This window comes from Balaenoptera ricei, chromosome 1 (genome assembly GCF_028023285.1).
Source record: "Balaenoptera ricei isolate mBalRic1 chromosome 1, mBalRic1.hap2, whole genome shotgun sequence".
NCBI lineage: Eukaryota > Metazoa > Chordata > Mammalia > Artiodactyla > Balaenopteridae > Balaenoptera > Balaenoptera ricei.
In genome coordinates, this window is record NC_082639.1 from 9,495,434 (window position 1) to 9,518,035 (window position 22,602).

The 22,602-nt window shown below is 42.4% G+C and overlaps 1 protein-coding gene across 12 annotated transcripts in view; it reads left to right on the plus strand.

Annotated features, from left to right (window-relative positions):
• The window catches only part of VPS13D (vacuolar protein sorting 13 homolog D), a 252,930-nt gene that overhangs the window by 14,193 nt on the left and 216,135 nt on the right, over nucleotides 1–22,602 (plus strand). For 11 of the 12 annotated variants that reach the window (XM_059913516.1, XM_059913544.1, XM_059913555.1 and 8 more), the window contains 14 exons: nucleotides 1,045–1,161; nucleotides 3,913–4,017; nucleotides 5,231–5,401; nucleotides 5,818–5,918; nucleotides 6,751–6,919; nucleotides 8,939–9,040; nucleotides 9,183–9,384; nucleotides 10,452–10,631; nucleotides 11,728–11,858; nucleotides 13,043–13,118; nucleotides 13,540–13,710; nucleotides 14,731–14,861; nucleotides 17,928–18,060; nucleotides 19,946–22,159. In XM_059913516.1, the coding sequence (XP_059769499.1) occupies nucleotides 1,045–1,161; nucleotides 3,913–4,017; nucleotides 5,231–5,401; nucleotides 5,818–5,918; nucleotides 6,751–6,919; nucleotides 8,939–9,040; nucleotides 9,183–9,384; nucleotides 10,452–10,631; nucleotides 11,728–11,858; nucleotides 13,043–13,118; nucleotides 13,540–13,710; nucleotides 14,731–14,861; nucleotides 17,928–18,060; nucleotides 19,946–22,159 (4,003 nt within the window). Of the gene's footprint in view, nucleotides 1–1,044; nucleotides 1,162–3,912; nucleotides 4,018–5,230; nucleotides 5,402–5,817; nucleotides 5,919–6,750; nucleotides 6,920–8,938; nucleotides 9,041–9,182; nucleotides 9,385–10,451; nucleotides 10,632–11,727; nucleotides 11,859–13,042; nucleotides 13,119–13,539; nucleotides 13,711–14,730; nucleotides 14,862–17,927; nucleotides 18,061–19,945; nucleotides 22,160–22,602 lie in introns of those variants that run through there. The other variant, XM_059913609.1, reaches the window with a different exon arrangement.

Consider the following 22,602-nt stretch of genomic DNA (forward strand, 5'->3'; position numbering starts at 1 on the left):
CTCATACTTAGAGTTTTTGCAGTTCTCAGGATAGACGACATTTTGTTTATCCGTTTGTCAGTTGATGGACATTTGGGTTGTTTCCACTTTTTGACTATAAGGAATATTGCTGCTATAAACAGTCATGTGTATGGTTTTGTGTGAACGTATGTTTTCAGTTCTCTTGAGTATATACCTAAGAGTGGAATTGTTGAGTCATATGGTAACTATATGTTAAATTTTTTGAGGAACTGTTTTACAGTTTCACCAGTAATGTGTGAACATTTCAATTTTTCCACATCCTGATCAGTATTTGTTATTGTCTGTCTTTTAATAACGGCCGCATTAGTGGGTATGAAGTGAAATCTCAGTGTGGTTTTGATTTGCGTTCCCTTAATGGTTAATGTTGTTGAGCATCTTTTCATGTGCTTGTTGGCCATTTGTATATCTTTTGGAGAAATGTCTGTCCAAATCCCTTTTCCATTTAAAAAATGTATTTATTTAACTATTGAGTTGTAAGAGTTTTTTTATATATCCTGGATTTTAGTCCCTTATCATCAGATATATGATTTGCAAATATTTTCTCGCGTTCTATGGGTTGTCTTTTCACTTTCTGTTATTATTTTTTAATTCATTGAAGCAGAGTGCTTTTTCTGTAGCCGCACTATAGGGGCAAGGGGAAGTAAATAAGGTCAAAATGGAAATGCCCTGCTGGTGTTCCTGTGTCCAGGTTTGAGGACACAGAGGCAAGATTAAGATGTCATAAGAGAGGGAGGGCCAGTTATCTAGATACAATGGTACTACTTTATTTCAGTGTTTAAGGTGTTTTCTGAAACGATTTGATGAAAGTATTGTAACTCTCTTCTTGAGAAGGCACTGATCACAAAGAAGTGTCATTCATGTCCAGTTTGTGATTATAACTCTCTTAGGAACTTAGATTATTGGGTGTGTGTGTGACATCAGCTATGCGTTTGTGTAAAATGCCTGCTGTGGTTTACTTAAGTAAACTCCTGCCTATGGTATTCTACCTGCAGTTGTCTAAATGTGTTTTTTTCCCTGCTGCAGTTAAAAATTCAAGATGTCCATTTGCGCTTTGAAGATGGTATTACCAATCCTTCCCATCCTTTTGCGTTTGGCGTCTGCATTAAGAATGTGTCCATGCAGAATGCTGTGAATGAGCCTGTAAGTATGAAATACGACTGCAAACCGGGAAGAAAGCACTCGGTCTGGAGCATTTAGGGCTCTGCCTTGTGTCCTTTTGTGTTAGGTAAATGAGATCACGATCTTCTTCTCCATGTTCTTTGGAGGGTGTGGATGTCTCTTGTCTCATTTGCTGAAATAGGGAAACAGTTAATTTCTTCTGACCTGTTCTTATTTCATTCATCCATTAAACGTTGGCACATTTTGTACACGAAGAAACTGAGGTGCAGAAAGGATCTTATCTTTGATTTTCTTCTTACATCACATGCACTCTCGGGGTACGCTCATTCTGTTTCATAGTTTCAGCAGCCACCTGGGAATATTTGTCGATGGCGCTCGCATCTGGAAGGGCCATTCTCCACCCCTCTTCTGACCTTCAGATTCAAGGTCTCTAACTACCTATGGGACGCCTCTGTGGTATTTAGGCTCGTTATAATCAAAATGATCCCATTATATTCCACCTGCCCATTTCACTCCCCTGAAACCAACTGTTTTCCTTTATTCTCTAACATGTTACTGAATGTTACAAACACACATATGAAAACTGACATCGTTAGAGCCCTTTTATGTGCCAGGCACTGTTCTTAGTGCTTTACATGATGTACCTCATTGAATTCTCAGTAACTTCCACCACTGTCATCCTTGTACTAGAGCCGAGGACGCTGAAGAGCAGAAGAATGAGTGAGTGGTGGAGTCGGGTCTTGACCCACTGAACCCAGGTGGACCGGCTGTAGATCAGGGGTTGGCAGACTGTGGCCTGGGGGCCAAATCTGCCCCGCCTGTTTTTGTAAATTAAGATTTAGTGGATCACTGCCAGGCCCGTTCATTTACATGTTGTTTAGGCTGCTTCTGTGCTGCAGTGGCAGAGCTGAGTAGCTGCAGCAGAGAACGAATGGCCCCCAAAGCCTAAATATTTGCTCTCTGGCCCTTTACAGAACAGGTTTGCCAACCCTGCTTCAGAGCACGTGTTCTTACCCACGACGCTAGTCCCTAGAAGCCTGCGCTCATCCCTTCACTTCTTATTCCTCACTTTCCATATCCATTTGGTCACAACGTCCTGCCAGTTTTTCCCGCAAAATGTCTCAAATGTGGCTCTCACGCTTATCTGCACTGCGACTGTCTGAGTTCAGGATCCTGCCAGCTTCTGCCTTGCTCAGTAAAATCCTGACTTCCGTGACCTCCTTGCTTCCATCCTAGGCTCTTGATTCGTTCTGTGCCAGTGCTTCTCAGCCTTTCCCACGTCACGGCACACAGAGAAGGATGATGGTATTTGTATAGGACGCTGGGGCAAATGGATGTGGCTGCTTGGGGCTGGAGGTGCTTAGCTCAGAGTAACCAAATGCAGTGGACCCTTGAACAACACGGGTTTGAACTGTGCAGGTCCACTTAGACGCAGATTTCTTTCACTAAATACATACCACAGTATTACATGATCCTTGGATGTAGTACCTCGAATACGGACGGCTGACTATAAAGTTACACGTAGATTTTCCACTTCGCGGAGGGTCGGCGCCCCTAACTCCCATGTTGTTCAAGGGTCACTGTATTCCTAAAATGTAACTCGATCCTATAAACTTGCTCATTATCTTGACACACTCATGACTCCGTAGGGGGAAGCTCCACTTTGCACTGTTGCTAGAGTTCTGTTTCTAAAACCCATACCGGATCCTGGTGTGCATGCCTGCATCAAAACCCTCAGTGGCTCCAAGTCCCTTCAAGTATGACATCCAAACTCCTTAATATGACAGACTTCTTTTTTTTTTTAAATTATTAGCACCTTTAATTATTATTTATTTATTTATTTATTTATTTTGGCTGTGTTGGGTCTTCGTTTCTGTGCGAGGGCTTCCTCTAGTTGCGGCAAGCGGGGGCCACTCTTCATCGCGGTGTGCGGGCCTCTCACTATCGCGGCCTCTCTTGTTGCGGAGCACAGGCTCCAGACGTGCAGGCTCAGTAGTTGTGACTCACGGGCCCAGTTGCTCGGCGGCATGTGGGATCTTCCCAGACCAGGGCTCGAACCCGTGTCCCCTGCATTGGCAGGCAGATTCTCAACCACTGCGCCACCAGGGAAGCCCAATATGACAGACTTCTTACTGTATTTGTTTCCTAGGGCTATGAAATTTTAATTTGATTACATCTGCAAAGACCCTATTTCCAAGTAAGGTCCCATTCACAGGTTCTGGGACGACATGAATTTTGGGGGGTGCGGGGGGACTATTCAACCTAGTACACCTAGTAACGTTCCAGCCTACTTTTCTCAACACTTAACTAGCTCCTCACTTCAAATGTGTTACCATACACGTGAGCCGATACTGCCCCATCCCTGAGCACAGTGCCCCAGTTACACAGATGTGCTCGCCGTCCTCTGCAGCTGTCAGGTCTTTTGTGTCATTGGCCCCACTCCTTGAAATGTGTCCCGGTCCCTCCCTCCCACCCTTTGTCTGAAACGTACACATCTTTTGATATTCATCTGCACAGTGACATTTTCCCTTTGTTTGCTTATGGCATCTCATATATTCTTCCTCTGCTTCCCTCTGCTTAATTAAAATTATTTGCATGTTTGTATTTCCAGTTAGTTAGATTCTGAACTCTGTAACCATGTTTTCATTCAGTTTTGTATCCTCAGCACCGTGCAAAGCGCCCGGTGCATGATTCTTCACAAATGGCCTGTTGAATGAGTGGATAAATTTGTGAATAAAGAATCATCTTGTTTTCTTCCCTGTCTTCCCTCAGGTACAGAAATTAATGCGGAAAAAGCAGTTAGATGTGGCAGAGTTTAGCATCTACTGGGATGTCGATTGCACTTTATTGGGGGATTTGCCTCAGGTGGAGTTACAGGTATGATTGTGGCAGGGCTTTGTTATAACACATCACGGCAGTAAAGTGGTGTAGGATCGTTGCCACATAAGGTTTTGTTCTCTGCATCTCTGTTCCCATTTCCACCCCCTCTCCCTGCATAGGCGTTCGCCCTCGAGTATGTATGCTCGAGGTACTTGCTATGTCTGTAACTCTGAACAATATATAGGGATTTGTGTATGTTTTACATTTATAGTGTATTATTGATTTCTTTGTTTTCTTTTTTTCACTTAAATCTCTGTTTTTAAGATTGATCAGTATTGCTGCTTATACTTCTGATTCATTGCTTCTGACTATTACATGGTATTCCACTGCAAGCACTTGACATATTAGCATTCTCCACTCTCTTAGCCCCCAGTGTACTAAGCGTCCAGATTTTTAATGAATGAAGCACCAGATCTGGTTCTTAAAGTAGAGCTTTCTTACAACATTTTATGTTGAAATTTCACCTTCGGTGGCATTCCTTTAAGAAATACTTAGAAAGTCATTATAAATCATTGGATATAAAGTATTACTGTTTGTGAAGGATATTTAAAAAAACTCAGTTGAATCTTTTTGTAAAGAAATTGTAAGTGGTTTAAGTGAAATGGAGGAAAAGGACTCATATTTCCCTCAACCACGATTATCTTTGGCTTGCATGCTATTGTGCAGAATGGTTTTTGTTTTGCTCATTTGATTAAATAAATGCGGTGCATCCATACAGTAGAAGAGAATGCAACTATAAAAATAAAGGCAAAGATCTTTATGATGAATACGTAATAGTCTCTAAGATACAGTATTAAGTTTAAAAAACCAAGATAAAAGAGCATATACACTATTTGTGTAAGAATGGTTTAAAAAACCAGAAAATTAGCATTTGGCTGACTACGTACAGAATGCTTTTGGTGGAGTACGTAAGAAACTGGTGTCATTGGTTGCCTGTGAGTAGGGTAACTGGGTGGCTGGAGGATGGGAGTAGGAAGGAGAGATTGCACTTTTTTTGCCTTTTAAATTTTAAACCACGTGAATGTATTACCTAATGTATTACCTGTAAGAAATATAAGTAAAAATTTTAAAATGCTAGAGAGCTTTAGATTCCCAGTTTTATCCTGCTTTTGGTTTCTGATATAATATGCTGTAGATTAGACAGCATTCCAACAGGTGACTTGATCCTGAAAACATTTGCTATGATGACAGCCATTCTTGTGACACTCAGGAGGCCATGGACAAGAGCAAGGAGAGTCGAAACCATCACTACATCTTGGAGCCTGTGTGCGCGTCTGCTCTTCTGAAGAGAAACTGCTCTAAAGAGCCTCTGAGGTCTCGGCACACTCCCCGTATTGAATGTGATATTCATCTGGAGACCATTCCCTTGAAACTCTCTCAGGTTCCCTGTTTCTCCCTGTAACTATCGGACTGGTAACTGGGGTGAAGGAGGCGTGTTGATAGAAGGGTCTGGATACTTCGAGGTCCCCTCGTGGGAAAGGAAGTGTGCATGAGACCAGGCTGTGGTGGGTGCAGAAGCCACTGTCTTTATACAGTCGGATTGGGTGGGTCTCAGGTTAGTTTTGATTTGATATTTTAAGTGCTGAACAAAGAGTACAAGAGAGACAGTAAATTTACGTACTTTACTGACTGTTCAGAGAGATGTGACACTTGGTGCTGGAGTTTAGTCTTGCAGTTTGCACTGGATTTCAGCTCAGTGGGTTGACTAATATGACTTGTTCCTGTGACGTATATGTCTTAACTGAGCAAAAGAAACAAACCAATTCTAACCTAGTGTCTCTTAACCTCTAATAAAAGTTGCAATACCGGCAAATCATGGAATTCCTCAAGGAGCTGGAACGAAAGGAGAGGCAGTTGAAGTTCCGAAAATGGAAACCCAAAGTGGCCGTATCTGAGAAGTAAGGCTTGTCAATTAAGTGTTGTGTCTGAAATGCATTTTCTAGCATGTTCTTTTTTTGTACCTGGATCAGAAATATGCCTCACTGTCTTTTACACATGGTTGGAGATAAAAGTACAGTCGACTTTTCTGGGCTTTAAAATGCCATTTCTGTTGTTCATCATCATTGACATGCTACTGTATATCTCTTTGGTGTCGCGGGTTTACTCTTAGGTCGAGCGTAGTGGAAATCAGAAGGTCCTCTCAGCCTCATTTAGTAAGGAGACTGGCGTTGCTCTGGTGGGCTCTGATTGTGTGGTAAATACTTTGCAGCACTCTTGAACCTACTTCCCTGTGTCTTTTCTCCTAAGTTGTTTGGTCAGCATTTATATAGTACATTTGATAACATCTGTAGCAAAAATAAATCTTTTTTATGTGGATGTGCTAAACTTGACGAGTCAATATGTTAAAACTTTTTTTAGATGCTGTGTATTTCCAGTCTTTCTTGAAATATTCCATTTAAAATCTTTAATAGTCAAATCCTTGCTGATTATCTTACGATGGTATTTACTGTATAGCCACCACTTGATTTTCTGTGGGAGGGGCTGATGTTATGGGTGACTCAGACCAGTTGAGTCATGTGTTATAATCGGCGCATAAACTGAGGATCCAGTAGATTAACTTTCCCCGTATGTTGAGGTTAGCCTAATATTATTTGAGTTTGAGGCATAAACAGATGGCTGACAAGAGAAGAGATGTCTCAGAAGGGGAGTGGTGTGTTGTGGATTGCTCTGGGTCGATCGCATTTTCATCGCTTTTATTGTAAGTAACTGGATGGTTATGGACTGTTTCAGCTGCCGAGAGTGGTGGTGTTTTGCTTTGAATGCCAACCTGCATGAGATCCGGGAGCAGAGGACGCGCTGCACGTGGGGCTTCCTGTTGCGCCGGGCCCGCGATGCCGTGTCCTACACTGACAAATACTTCACCAAGTTGAAAGGAGGCTTGCTGTCTGCAGACGATGAGGTGAGGATGCTGTTGTCTCTCATGTCTCGTCTCCAGTCGGAGGGTAAGGGTGTCTCTCAAAGGCTGAAGAGAAGGGGACCTGTGAGGAAATAAAGTCTTTGTTCGGGATCATAGTTTTACAGGATAAAGTCGGTCTTATTAGGGTGAGAGCTTCTTGGAAGGCCCGGCTTTGCCTTGGCAGGAAGCATCTTCCACCTTCTGTTGCTTGAGGAGAGCCGGGCCATGGGGTGGGAGGAAGAGAAAGGGGCCGTGGTCCTGCCAGGCCTACCCCCCCCCCCGCCCCCCCCCCCCCCCCCAGCTCTCCGTGTGGGGCCCAGAGAGACATTCCATCTAGTCACTCAGGTCTCTTCAACACCTGATCCTAATTCTTTTCCTGCAAAGTCTATAACTAATCTCTGTGGACTTTGGCCCACATTTTCCCTAATCCCAATTGACTTGATTGACCTTGGGGCTTTGGAGGTAGAGGCTAGGCCGAGGGTGTGGAGTAGGGGTGAAGGCAAGCTTAGTTATCTGCAGGGCCAGAGACCCTTAGAACCGGCAGTCCTGGAGCCCTGGTGTGAAGCTCCCTCCCGGCTCTAGTCTGTCTGCCTCTGTCTGCTGGGGGAAGGCAGTAGGGAGTGTTTCCTCCTTGATTTGTTGTGGTTTTGTGAGCATCAGTTTTTATAATAGCAATTTAGACTGTTGCCGGTATTTTGGCTTGCGTACTATCTCTTAATTCACTCTTTCTTTAGTAAACCCTTCTAAGCTTCCCTTTAGCACCTGTCTTAGCTCGGGCTGCTATAACAACGTGCCAAAGACTGAGGGGCTTAAACAATAGACATTTATTTCTTACAATTCTGGAGGCTTGAAAAGTCCATGATCAAGGTGCTGGCAGATTCGGTTCTTGGGGAGGACCAACCTCCTGGCTTGTGGGCAGCCGCTTTCTCACTGTGTGCTCACTTGGCCTTTCCTGGGTAGAGAGAGATCTGTCCGCCTTCCCCTTCTTATAAGGGGACTAATCCCATCATGATGGTTCCATCCTCATCACCTCATCTAAACCTGTTCACCTCCCATGGGCCCCACCTTCAAATCCCATCACATTGGGAGTTAGAACTTCAACATATGAATTTTGGGGGGACACATTCAGCCTATGGGAGCACCCCACTGTGGTAACCAGTGGCAGTGCTGAACCCCTGGGTGTTTTCACCTCTTCTGCCGGCACCCCGGGCATGACCCGCTCAATTTGCTAGTGCTTTTTTCACCAGTGTCAGGCATGGTTACTGACATAGAAACCTTATGAAAAGGATGGAATAAACCAGACCTTTTGTTTTGGATGGTTTTCTTAAAGGCACAGGCAAAGACACGGAGGGAGAGAAAAATCTAAATTACAACTGAGGTGAGCAAGTAAACACATATAATATCCTTTCTTAATCATAGCGTATAAGAAACAGCTTAGGATAGCTACCTCTGCTTTCTTTTACATCTTTGCATGTAGCTGGCCACCACTGTTCTTTCCTAGCTAGCGTGAAACAAATGAAAATGACCACTTCCTTGGTAATGTCCCATATGAAACATAAAGGAGCTGGAGGCCTACACACTTACTCTGTAAACTTGATCCTCAGTTTCCTCATCTGAAGCGGGAGGAATAATAACTAGCCACCGACTTGAATCAGTTGAAGTAACGCATGTGAAGGCACTTTGTAAACCACCATTGCTGTGCAAAGATGGGATACTCTGGCAGCACATGTTCTTCATTTCCCATTTTCAACTCAGTACTGTGTCTGCTCCCTCTGTACTTACCATTAGTCTCATCTCAGAGACCAGGTAGAATCTATCAGCGTTATATGGAAAAGCTTTTTAAACAAGAAACATAGCAATTATGGAATTAACTGTTTATCTTCATTGTTTCTTGGCCTTCAAAATGTTGGGAAACGTTGGAGGCCAGTTGGGTTCCTTCGCAGTACTGGACTGGTTCGTGAAGGTGTCCGGTTTCTCTGGAGCTATAATACCTGTTTTGTTTGTTTGTTTTCACCCAAACAGGAGGAAGTGTGTCGGATTGAAGAGGAACAGAGCTTTGAGGAATTGAAGATTTTGCGTGAACTGGTTCATGAACGATTTCACAAACAGGAAGAACTGGCAGAGGTAGGAAATCCTCTGTGAGAAGATGTGTTCTGACCCAGTAGGCTCTGAGTGCCTCTATGGGCAGACAGAGAATAAGCAGCGGCGTATCACTTCCTGTTTCTGTCTTCGAGTACTCATATGTGCTCATTTTTGATTGACACAGAGCTTACGAGAGCCTCAGTTGTATTCTCCGGGAGAGTCTCCTGGAGACCCAGAACCCAGTGGAGGCAGCGGGATGCTGCAGTACCTGCAGTCCTGGTTTCCTGGCTGGGGCGGCTGGTATGGGCAGCAGAGCCCTGAGGGGAAACCAGTCGAGGGCCTGACTGCGGAGCAGCACGAACACTGGACTCCTGAGGAGATCCTGGGTAAGGCAGGGCTGGCCTTTACTTGCCCTTCTTGGCTATAGTGAAAGGAGACACTTGGCTCATAATTCACCTGTTATTTGTGAAATGGCCCATGGTATATTTCAAATTAAAAAAAGTAGAGGGACTTCCCTGGTAGTGCAGTGGTTAAAAATCCGCCTGCCAGTGCAGGGGATACGGGTTCGATCCCTGGTCCGGGAAGATCCCACATGCCGCTGAGCAACTAAGCCCGTGCGCCACAACTACTGAGCCTGCGCTCTAGAGCCCACGAGCCACAACTACTGAGCCTGCATGCCACAACTACTGAAGCCCGCATGCCTAGAGCCCGTGCTCGACAGCAAAGAGAAGCCACCTCAACGAGAAACCTGTGCACTGCAACAAAGAGTAGCCCCCGCTTACTGCAACTAGAGAAAGCCTGTGTGCAGCAACAAAGACCCAACACAGCCAAAAAAAAAAAAGACATTAGTAACAGTTTGTCTCATGTTCATAGAGGCAGAGAGAGGAAGTTTCGAGAGATACTTGTTTGCAACTCCATTACTGAATTTGAATATTAATATGGTTTCAGATCGATCTGAGTGGCAGTGATTGTAAGAGAATTAAATCTGAGCAAGTTCAAAAGTTTTAAACTCTGAGGTTTGAATACCAGTCCGGAGCCACCCTTTACACCCAGGCTGTCCAGTATGGTAGCTGTAGTCACAAATGGCTATTTAAATTTATTAAACTAAATAAAAAATTCACTTCCTCCGTTGACTTGCCACATGAGCCACAGTGCTCAAAGCCACTTGTGGTTAGTGGCCACTGTGGAGGACAGTGCACTGTATTGGGCAGTGCTGCCTTGTACTGTACTTTATCATGAATTTGGCATCGTCCTTCATTTGACAATAAGTTGATCAGGGCCCTTATAAAACAGTTAGGGTCGTTTCACATTGGTGAATAAAACAGTCACCCATGACTTTGGAGTTCTTCCCTAAAAGGGGGGAAAATAGTTAAGTAATGTCATAGTGACCGTGATCAGTGCTTTTTAAATTTTCCCACGTGTTTTCTTAAAGTCTTTTCTTCCTCACATTTAGGCTCCGAGGAGTTTTTTGACCCCACTGCAGACGCCTCTTGTATGAACACGTACACAAAGCGAGACCATGTCTTTGCCAAACTGAACTTACAGCTACAGCGAGGGACCGTGACTCTGCTGCACCAGGAGCAGGGAGCTGCCCAGATGAATCAAAGTGCTTTCATGCAGCTTGAGTTTTCAGGTATTGCCCCCAGAGAGCCACCTGATGCTCTGTATCTCTCTGGGCACGAGTGTCCACTTGAGTCTCATTATTTGCAGTAGTTGTGTTCTAGAAAGTTGCGTGAATACTGAATCCAAGGTCTGAGGGGAAACACAAGGTTAGGTGCCTGCAAGCCTCTGGTCATCACATTCATCAACGGATCAGTACATAACCTTGTCCTATGAGTGTGTGTGTTTGAAGACACCTTATTTAATATATGTTGTTGATTCATTAATTGAACTCATGGCCAGTGGCGTGTAACTCATGCCTGAGTGAAGCTTATCTACTACATGTATTTCCTCCGTAAGGCACAGCACTTCAACACTGTGCTTGGGGACCCTTTTAAACAGCGAAATCACCAACAAACAGCACAAAAATGCAAAAAACTGGCACTAAATAGACCACACAAGGACACTTGTGTGAGCTGAAACAAGAAGGCAGAGCATTGCCATGTTCAGCTTCAGCTGGGAGCATGCGCTTCAGGTGACTCGAATTTTTGGCTGCTCTGCATGTGTCCGCAGAGTACCGTGAGTATTATTTTGGGGTTACAAATAAATTTTAGTGAATAGGCAAATTTGTAAATATGGAGTCTGCGAATAATGAAGATCAACTGTATTTGACTTCTTTTTGTGAATTTGAATTAAAGGTATGTAAATAAATACCCAGATGTTGGTTTTCTCTTCTCACAGATTTATTGCAGTTCATAAAATAGCCAGTTATCTGTGGCTTGTCAGTAGTTTAAAGGCAAATGACCAAAAAAAAAAAAAAAAATCCAGTTTGTTTTTGACTTTATAATCTTGAGAGCTGAGAAATCATAAACTTAGTGTGAACTAGCAGACTGCTTGAATTTAATTGTAAAGTGCTCTGGTTAAAATTCATTCTGTTGGGAAACTTCTAATACTCCTTATAGATTTATACAGATAGACATATAATATGTAGATAGGGTTATTTTGTTTGAATTTCAAGGAGAAATAGTTCATGATATCTGATAGTCCTCTGTAAAATATTATATCTTATACTTTTAAAATAATTAAGGCTATGATGGCATAGTATAACTCCTAACATTTATTTTCTGTAGGTGTAAAACTTCTAGCAGAATCTCTTCCTCGAAGAAACTCCTCCTTGCTTTCAGTCCGGTTGGGTGGATTATTTCTTCGAGACCTGGCCACAGAAGGGACTATGTTTCCTCTTCTGGTCTTCCCTAATCCAGTACGTACAGCAGTGGGATGGCTGATTCATCCAGGGTGTTGGTGAATTGTGGTCTGTTTTAGGCAACAAAAGTAGTGTTAACTTGATTCATTCTGACATTTGAACATTTTGAGACAGGCTGATCAAAATCAAATTGGAGTTAGATAAGTTTTTTGAATTTGTCAGAGAGCAAGTGTTGGTGGGATTTATGGCAGTGCCTTCTTCCCTCCCTGTGTTATAGCCACCTTGGAATAGTTGCTCTGATTTGGAAGAAAATGCCATCAGCACCACTATTTTCTGCATTTCAAGGTCAATGTTGAATGTCCTCTGTATCCGACAGTGATTTTCATTCATTCTGACCCTCAGTCACTGATAGGACGTCTCATGTTTCCAGAGTTACAAAAGAACCACCACAAGTTTTCTCTATAGGTGTAATTTTTTATATATAATATTCTTTTTAGACTAGAAGATCTTTGATCTTACTAAGTTGGCAAAGAGATGGTCAGAAGAGTTGAATCTTTTTTTTTTTAATAAATTTATTTATTCATTTATTTATTTTTGGCTGCGTTGGGTCTTTGTTGCTGCGTGCGGGCTTTCTCTAGTTGCAGCGAGCGGGGGCTACTCTTCTTTGCGGTGTGCGGGCTTCTCATTGCGGTGGCTTCTCTTTGTTGCAGAGCGTGGGCGCTAGGCGCGCGAGCTTCAGTAGTTGTGACACGCGGGCTCAGTCGTTGTGGCTCACGGGCTTAGTTGCTCCACGGCATGTGGAATCTTCCCGGGCCAGGGCTCGAACCCATGTTCGAGCCCTGCACTGGCGGGCAGATTCTCAACCACTGCGTCACCAGGGAAGCCCAGAAGAGTTGAATCTTTAGCCCCTTATTCTTCCCATAATGTTTTGGCATGGGGCACTGGGGAGAGTGTGGGTGGGCAGAGTGAAAGTGTGAAAAGCTGTACACACTCAGTCCTTGTTGAGCAGTCGCTCATTAAGCGTGCTGAGTGCAGAGTAGCGCGCTGCCCGTACCAGGCTGGGGAAAGGCACAGACTGGAGGGCTCAGCCTGCAAGTCCACAGTCCCCTGGTGTCAGACGAGTTTTGATTTTGACTGTGCTAAGCAAGAGTGATGCCAAAGGGTAAGACGTGAGAGAGCGTGTGCACAGTGAATTGGTCCCTCTCGCCCTGACCTTTTTGCATTTTGTGTGTGTTTATCAGCAAAAAGAAGTTGGCAAAGTCTCACAGTCTTTTGGACTCCAAACAGCATCTGCAGACAGAAGCGATCATTACCCTGGTAAATTGTCATACGTTCTTAAACTCATTCTTCAGAATGCGATGATTATGGATCAGTAGTCTTGGTCAGCAGAGAGGGAGCGTGTCCTGTCTTGTGCCCAGTGGTTTGCCGTGTGGATCCCTGTCTGACTTGGAGACTGCCTCGTGCCCTCCCTCCACCCATGTGTGACCGGGGCAACTCTCAGGCCTCCGGGTCCTGGGTTACGTGATGGGAATGAGTCCAACAACCTGGTCTTGAGGAGTCCTGTTGACAATTAGTCAATCCTTATTAGGTTCTCTGTTTTATAAGATTTTCATAAATGAGAACTAATTGGAAAATAATCGAGAAAATGTCTTTTTTTCCCAGAAGTCCTTATCAGTTATCAAGAATAAGATGATTGTTTTGCTGTGTTCCATTTTCTTTCTCTGGTTCTTTCCTTTAGCTGCAGACCCAGATGACCCAGTTTTTGAGATGCTATATGAGAGAAATCCAGTGCACAGCCATTTTGAGAGGCGGCTAAATGTCAGCACGAGGCCCTTGAACATCATATATAATCCCCAGGCTATTAAAAAAGTAGCAGACTTTTTCTACAAGGGAAAGGTTCATACCTCAGGTTAACTTTTTTGTTTGTTTGCTCTTATGTGACTTTCTAAAGACACGTTTCTTGTCGTTTCTGGGACAAGGGGTATTATACATTCAGGTGACCTGGTAGTGTTAGAAAAGGCCTGCAGAGTAAGTGGATAGGGTTGTCCTTAGTTTATGAATCAAAGTGGATGTCCTTGGAAGGTTACTCTTCCAAGAGGAATCAATAGCCTTCATATTTTCTCTTTCTTTGCCTTCATTTAGCATGCATTTATAATACTTTCCATTCCATGAGGACAGTGATTTCCTTGGCTACCCAGGATATTTTAGGCCAGAGAATTTAGGAGGAATGTTCAATTTCCTCCTAGATGACAAGATCAGTGGTTTGTTTTACTTGTTTCATGCAGCATTAAATATTGCAAGGTTCACCATTGCACTCTCCTGTGTCATCATTGATTTACTTAGGCCTTCCTTTGTTCCCAAAAAAGATTTGAGACAGTACGTGCAGAAGAAGCACTTCTGTTTGACGAGGAAGTCAGTAAAACAATGGTACTTTCCTAAATGTATCCCGTCTCTCCCTCTTCGTAACAATTGTTTTAGTTTTTGGTCGAGTTGTTTGAGTCTTTTCATTTAAACAGTGGCCATAAATATCTTGGCTTCATTGCTCTGTCACTGATAGAATGTAGAAGGCATATACAACTTCTAAATTCCAACTGCTCTTTCAGTGTAATATCATGCTTTTAAGAATTTTGAAATACAGTTTGGAATCTTTCAGAAACTGGTTCTAGAAATTCTAGTAACTTAGGTATCCTTCCCTCACATACTGCCTTTCTCCACATGGATGTTTTGAAAGGATGTGCCTTTCTCGCCCATCTTCACCTCATTCCTCTTACCCTGTATGGCACCAGGTCAGGCTGGAGTAAGGAATTGTTGTTGTACAGACTGTTTTCTAGCTTTGGTGGAAATCCCTGGTGACGATAGATGTTGCAGTGCTTTCTTTCACCCAGCCATTTGAAAATTCTGACTCTCCTGTATATTTCCCATCTTGCAGGTTTTGGTTATCAGTCTGAACTGGAGTTGAGAGTGGCTGAAGCTGCCCGAAGACAATATAACAGACTGAAGATGCAGACCAAGGCGGAAATCCGACAGACTCTTGATCGTTTGCTAGTGGGTGATTTCATTGTAAGTAGGCGTAATAAATACTCTTTTTGGGGGGCGGGGAAGAGGAAGGCGTTCTTTTTAAGTTCTTTACCTACATAGATAGACATGGTTGTATCAATTACACTGATTAAGTGAACTGAATCTAGGAAATACTTATCAGTTAGCAAAAAATAAAATCCCATGTCTTGTACCATCAGGGTTTAATAAATAAAAACAAATGACTGAGACGAGATCATATTTCTTCCTTGTACCCATCTTGGAACCGTCTCAAGACTCGTCTTTGTTCCGTTTTCTAGACCTGACATTTTGTAAATATTTCACTTAAGAACACCCCCTTTCACATACTGTTATCAGAAGAAAAACAATTAGAATGATGCCCCAGTTTTAATTCCTGGAAAGGATGGTCACTTTGTGATGCTAAGTGACCAGCTGACACGAGGATGCCGTAAGTAGAAAGGAAGAGCCCCAGGACCATCTCAACAGTCCAGCAAAACTGGGTTTCTGAACACCAGACACACAAATAAACTCAAAGTGGATTAAAGACCTAAATGTAAGACTGGAGACTATAAAACTCTTAGAGGAAAACATAGGCAGAACTCTCTGACATAAATCGCAGCAATATCTTTTTTGATCCACCTCCTAGAGTAATGAAAATAAAAACAAAAATAAACAAATGGGACCTAACTAAACTAAAAAGCTTTTGCACAGCAAAGGAAACCATAAACAAAACAAAAAGACAACCCACAGAAAGGGAGAAAATATTTGCAAATGAAGTGAACGACAAGGGATTAACCTCCAAAATATACAAACAGCTCATGGAGCTCAATATCAAAAAAACGAACAACCCAATCAAAAAATGGATGGGAGATCTGAACAGACATTTCTCCAAAGAAGACATACAGATGGCCAAAAAGCACATGGAAAGATGCTCAACATCACTAATTATTAGAGAAATGCAAATCAAAACTACAGTGAGGATCACCTCACACCAGTCACAATGGCCGTCATCAAAAAAATCTACAAACAGTAAATGCTGGAGAGGGTGTGGAGAAAAGGGAACCCTCCTACACTGTTGGTGGGAATGTAAATTGGTACGACCGTTATGGAGAACAGTATGGAGGTTCCTTAATAAACTAAAAATAGAGATGCCATATGATCCAGCAATACCACTCCTGGGCATGTATCTGGAGAAAACCATAATTGGGAAAGATACGTGCACCCCAGTGTTCATTGCAGCGCTGTTTACAATAGCCACAGCATGGAAGCAACCTAAATGTCCATCAGCAGAGGAGTGGGGGCTTCCCTGGTGGTGCAGTGGTTGAGAATCTGCCTGCCAGTGTAGGGGACATGGGTTCGAGCCCTGGTCTGGGGAGATCCCACATGCCGCGGAGCAACTAAGCCCGTGTGTCACAACTGCTGAGCTCTGCGCTCTAGAGCCCGTGAGACACAACTGCTGAGCCCATGTGCCACAACTACTGAAGCCCACGCACCTGGGGCCCGTGCTCTGCAGCAAGAGAGGCCACTGCAATGAGAAGCCCGTGCACCGCAACGACGAGTAGCCCCTGCTCACTGCAATTAGAGAAAGCCCGCGCGCAGCAACGAAGACCCAACACAGCCAAAAATAAATAAATAAATTTTTAAAAAAACACAAAAAAATAGAGGAGTGGATAAAGAAGATGCGGTACATATATACAATGGAATATTACTCAGCCATAAAAAAGAATGAAATAGTGCCATTTGCAGCAACATGGATGGACCTAGAGATTGTCATACCGAGTGAAGTAAGTCAGACAAAGACAAATATCATATGATATCACTTACATGCGGAATCTAAAAAAATGGTACAAAGGAACTTATTTACAAAACAGAAATAGAGTCACAGATGTAGAAAACAAACATGGTTACCAGGGGGGAAAGGTAGGGAAGAGGGATAAATTGGGAGATTGGGATTGACACATACACACTACTATATATAAAATAGATAAATAAGACCTACTGTATAGCAGAGGGAACTCTACTCAGTACTCTGTAATGACCCATATGGGAAAACAATCTGAAAAAGAGTGGATATATGTATATGTATAACTGATTCACTTTGCTGTACACCTGAAACTAACACAATATTTTAAATCAACTATACTCCAATAAAAATTTTAAAATAAACCCAAAAAAACCAAAACAAGAAAAAAAACTGGGTTTCTGACCCCGTGGCCTGGAGGTGTGCTGCCGAGATGCGGCAGTAGGTGGAGCGGTCAGTGTGGCTTCTTCGGAAGGTGCAGAGCCAGCTGGGAGTGTAAGGCATGCCAGCAGTGTTCAGAGGAAAACGTTTAGGGGTTAGTAGTGTGGGCCGGAGAGTTTGTCCTGTTGTCTGTTTTTGTTAGTGTTTTAACACAAATTACAACATTTAGTACCTTCTGATGATCTTAGACTAAGAGGTTTCTTTTTGATCGCATTTATATAAATCAGCTTTTACCACATATAATTTCCTACACGTAGCTTTTACTACGTATAATTATATAAATTAGCTTTTTACTACATATAATTTTTTTTGATAGCATTTATATAAATTAGCTAATTTTAGTCACAGGGAAGAACTGTTAACAAATTCATGAACTGGTCTATTTTTTATATTTCAGATGTCAAAGCTTATGTTTTCCACTAAGGTATTTTGGCCTGAAAGTTCATGGTTAGCAATATCCATGAATAAATAAAAATATTCGGATTTCTACTTTTATTTGAATTGTATAACTTCTACAGTACTTTAAAGTATTAAGTCCTATACATTTAGAAATAAGACCTTTCTTAAACCATTGATCATCAAAATCAAAGAGCAAACAACCCCCCAAACCAGTAATTTGCCAATTTTTTTCTCCCACTTCAGACATTTGCCTGTGGTAATGTCTCAAATTGTTAAACATTTGGATCCACTTTTGTTTTAAACATTTTGCTTTACTATCAGAGACCATTATGTCATCCTGTGACCCTAGTGTGGCTTTCTGGAAGCCTTGAGCCCTAGCTGATAAAGCTGCCCACTGTCAGCAGTTGCAGTTCAAGGTTATTTAATTGTCATTTGTTTTATTTTTACAGGAGGAGAGTAAACGGTGGACTGTGCGACTAGACATTTCTGCCCCTCAGGTGATATTTCCTGATGATTTCAAATTCAAGAATCCCGTGTTGGTTGTTGTGGATCTAGGCAGAATGCTCTTGACCAATACCCAAGGTACAGTGTGAGTGTGAAGTAATGAAGACATGTTGTGGTAGATTGATGTGTCTCTGTGCTAAACCAAGTAAAGCTTAAAAAAAGGGGTATTTAACATCTTGTAACTCCAAAGTTCACTTGTTACTTTGTTAATAATAGCTTTATTGAGATACATTTGAAAATGTAGAATTCAGTTGTCTTTTGTATGTTGGTAAAATTGTGCAACTCTCACTGTTATCTAATTCCAGAACATTTTCATCATTCCCAAGAAGACAGTCTAAACCCATAAGCAGTTATTCTCCATTACCCCCTCTCCGAGCCCTTGCTAACCACCCATCTTTCTACCTCTGTGGATTTGCCTGTTCTGAACAGTTCATGTGAATAGAGTCATATAATATGTGGTCTTTTACGTCTGACTTCTTTGACTTGGCATAGTGTTTTCAAGGTTTATCCACGTTGTAGCCTGTATCAATACTTCATTCCTATTTGTGACTGAATAATGTTCCCTTGTATGAATATACTACATTTTATTTATCCATTCATCAGTTGGTGGACATTTGGGTTGTTTCCACTTTTTGGCTATTATGAGTAGTGCTGGTATGAACATTCATGTATAGGCTTTTGTGTAGACATATATTTTCAGTCTCTTGGGTTTGTTTTTGGGTCATATTTTTGGGTTTGTTGCTGGGTCATATAGCAACTCTGTTTAACATTTTGAGGAACTGCCAGAATCTAAAATGGCTGCACCTTTTTACTGTCTCACCAGCATTGTACGAGAGTTCCAGTTTCTCTACATCCTTGTCAACGTTTGTTATTATCTGTCTTTTGGATTATAGCCATTTTTATGACTGTGTAGTAGTATCTCACTGTGGTTTTTATTTGTATTTCTTGTGTAACGTTTTGTATTTTAATAAACATTATTTCTCAGTAAGTAATTTCAGGAATAGAGATTTAATCTATTTAGGGATATTAGGGACATACATAAAAAGACTCCTGGAAGGTAATTTCATTACTATTATTAGATCCAAAAAATAGTCATTGTTTACCTTGAGATGGGAGGGAGGAAAGAGAGGATTCATTGGATAAAAGAGATAGAGGAAGCTTATCAAACAATCTCAACCTTATCTTATTTTACTGAAAGACCAGAAGAGGAGAAGAGGGTAGAGGATTTGAGCTGGAGTGGAAAAGTTTGGCCCTAAGGGGAATGTGAAAAGGGAATTGTATCTGAAGAAAAGGATCACACAACCACAGAAAGCAACTACTTGAATTCATAAAACACAAACATGGAACAGAGACATAGGTGAACCAAACCCAGCGATGTGTTTTTGTTGTCTCGGCACTGCTTGGGTGCAGAAGAGAGGGGGTTAAGAGTGTGAATTCTGGGGCTGGAACATGACATATTGAGCAGTTGCTGCTTGCCAAGCATTGATCTAGGCACTAGGGGTATTGTGTTGAGGAAGGTAGAGGAGACCTCTTCTTTTGGAACATTCTAGTGGGGGGAGGGGACAAAACGCATAGATGAATACAGGAAAAAGTAAACAAATATGGAGAGTGACGTAAGAAGGGTTGGGGATGGCGGCTCACGCAGTGCAGCTGAGATTGGGGGTGGGGGCAGTTTCGGGCAGCAGGTTGTTGGTTTCTGCACCCTGACATATGTTCTTATGTTAGCAGGTCTCCGTCTTTTCTCATGTTCATACACTTTTACTCTTTGTGTTTTGATTTCCAGATCAATAGATAAGCTTACGCTGAATAAATGGTAAATACAGAATATTATGCTTGGAGTTTTCATCCATTTATTTTTTAAATTGGGGTGGTTGATTCTCTACTTTTCTTAATTCTTACATTAAAGGGAAGAGGAAGGAAAGAGCAGACATACACTTTGAATCTTCTCTTTTTTCATCTGCAGATGACTCCAAGAGGAAGAGTGGGGACGGGTCAGCATCTGAAGAGAATCAGTTTAGTGATGACGAATATAAGACCCCTCTTGCCACACCTCCTAACACCCCACCTCCCGAGACAAGCAGCAGTAATAGGGAGAAAACACCTCCATTTTCTGGAGTTGAATTCAGTGAAGAGCAGCTTCAAGCACATTTAATGAGCACGAAGATGTATGAGAGGTACTCGCTGTCCTTCCTGGACCTCCAGATCATGGTTGGACGAGTGAAGGACAACTGGAAGCATGTCCAGGATATTGATGTGGGACCGACCCACGTGGTCGAGAAATTCAATGTTCACCTACAGTTAGAACGCCGATTGATTTATACTTCAGATCCCAAGTACCCTGGAGCCGTGCTCTCAGGCAACCTACCAGACCTAAAGATCCACATCAATGAAGATAAAATATCTGCTCTAAAGAATTGCTTTGCTCTCCTGACCACCCCAGAAATGAAGACTTTTGACACTCAGATTAAAGAGAAGATTTTTCCCCAAGGGGAACAGCGGGGAAGTTTGCAAGACTCGGTGATGAATTTAACCCAGAGCATCGTGATGTTGGAGCAGCATACCCGGGAGGTTCTGGTGGAGTCACAGCTCCTCCTGGCTGAGTTTAAAGTGAACTGTATGCAGCTTGGTGTTGAGAGCAACGGCCGGTACATTTCTGTGCTCAAGGTATTTGGTACCAACGCTCACTTTGTGAAGAGGCCTTATGATGCTGAAGTCTCCCTCACTGTTCATGGTTTGCTCCTGGTGGACACCATGCAGACATATGGTGCTGATTTTGACCTTTTGATGGCCTCTCATAAGAACTTGAGCTTTGATATCCCAACAGGAAGCCTCCGGGATAGCAGAGCCCAGTCTCCTGTCTCTGGATCCAACACGGCCCACCTCATTAATGCTGCCACACTGAACGACCGATCAGCCACTAGTGTTTCTCTTGACAGAATTCTCACCAAAGAACAGGAGTCCCTCATAAAACTGGAGTATCAGTTTGTGAGTTCAGAGTGCCCGTCGATGAATTTGGACAGCACTCTTCAGGTGATTTCATTACAGGTGAATAATTTGGATATCATCCTAAATCCAGAGACAATTGTGGAGCTGATTGGTTTTCTTCAAAAATCCTTTCCCAAGGAAAAAGATGATTTGAGTCCTCAACCTTTAAGGACTGATTTTGAGAGAAGCTTTAGGGAACAAGGAGCTTACCGATCTACATGTGAACAAAACACCGAGGTTGCAGTGGAAATCCACAGACTTAACCTACTGCTCCTTCGGACAGTGGGGATGGCAAATGGAGAGAAATACGGCAGAAAAATTGCAACAGCAAGTATAGGTGGCACCAAGGTTAACGTCTCCATGGGCAGCGCATTTGACATGAACGGTTCTCTTGGCTGTTTGCAGCTTATGGATTTGACACAGGAGAATGTTAAGAACCAGTATGTTGTCAGCATTGGGAATTCCATAGGCTATGAAAATATCATCAGTGATATTGGCTACTTTGAATCTGTATTTGTCAGAATGGAAGATGCAGCCCTCACTGAAGCTCTGAGTTTCACCTTTGTTGAGAAATTTAAACAGGAATGTTTTCTCAACCTCAAGATGGCTTCCTTGCATTACAACCACTCTGCTAAATTTTTGAAGGAGTTGACATTGTCCATGGATGAGCTGGAAGAAAATTTTCGAAATATGCTGAAAAGCGCAGCCACCAAAGTCACCACAGTCCTAGCCACCAAGACGGCCGAGTACAGTGAGATGGTATCACTCTTTGAAACTCCAAGGAAGGCCCGGGAATCCTTTATCTTAGAAGAAAATGAAACATATGGTTTTGACCTAGGTGCATCTCATTCCGACACTGTAAAGCTAATCTTGAACATAAACATTGAATCACCAGTTGTTTCTATCCCTCGGAAGCCTGGGAGTCCTGAGTTGTTGGTAGGACACTTGGGACAGATTTTCATCCAGAATTTTGTGGCAGGAGATGATGAATCCAGAAGTGACCGTCTGCAAGTAGAAATCAAAGACATTAAATTATATTCTTTGAATTGCACCCAGTTGGCAGGCAGAGAGGGCCCTGGGCCTGAGGTGAGCCGGGCGTTTTGCCCTCCTTCTGGGCCCACCAGTGCCAACAGTCAGGAGGAAGCTCATTTCACCCGACATGATTTCTTTGAATCTTTGCATAGAGGTCAAGGTGAGGAGTGTGTGTATCTTTTGTCTCATTTTGTTTAAAGATTCCAAACCCAGCTCATACAGATAGTACTTGGCTTAAAATAACTGCAAAAACCTTTCTTTTAGAATTATCCCCAGTTAATATTTAAGAAATCAAAATAGAATTTTAATAGAATGCTTCATATTAGGTTGGTATGTTTGCAACTTTTCCCATTGATTATCATATTTGGCAAAATAAGATTTTTTTTTTTTTAAGTGGACCCCTTGGGTGAGTGTTCATTCACAGGGATTCAGTGGGTGGATTCTGTTAGAGTATTATGTAATTTGGTCAAATGCATCTGATTTTTTTCATTCCTAAGCTGTAGATCTTTCCTAGTTAAATATCGTAGTCTAAGGCAGCTGGAGGAATTGACAGAAATAGAATATGAAACTTAGTCTATGGATGTTATGTTCTCCTTTGAGTAT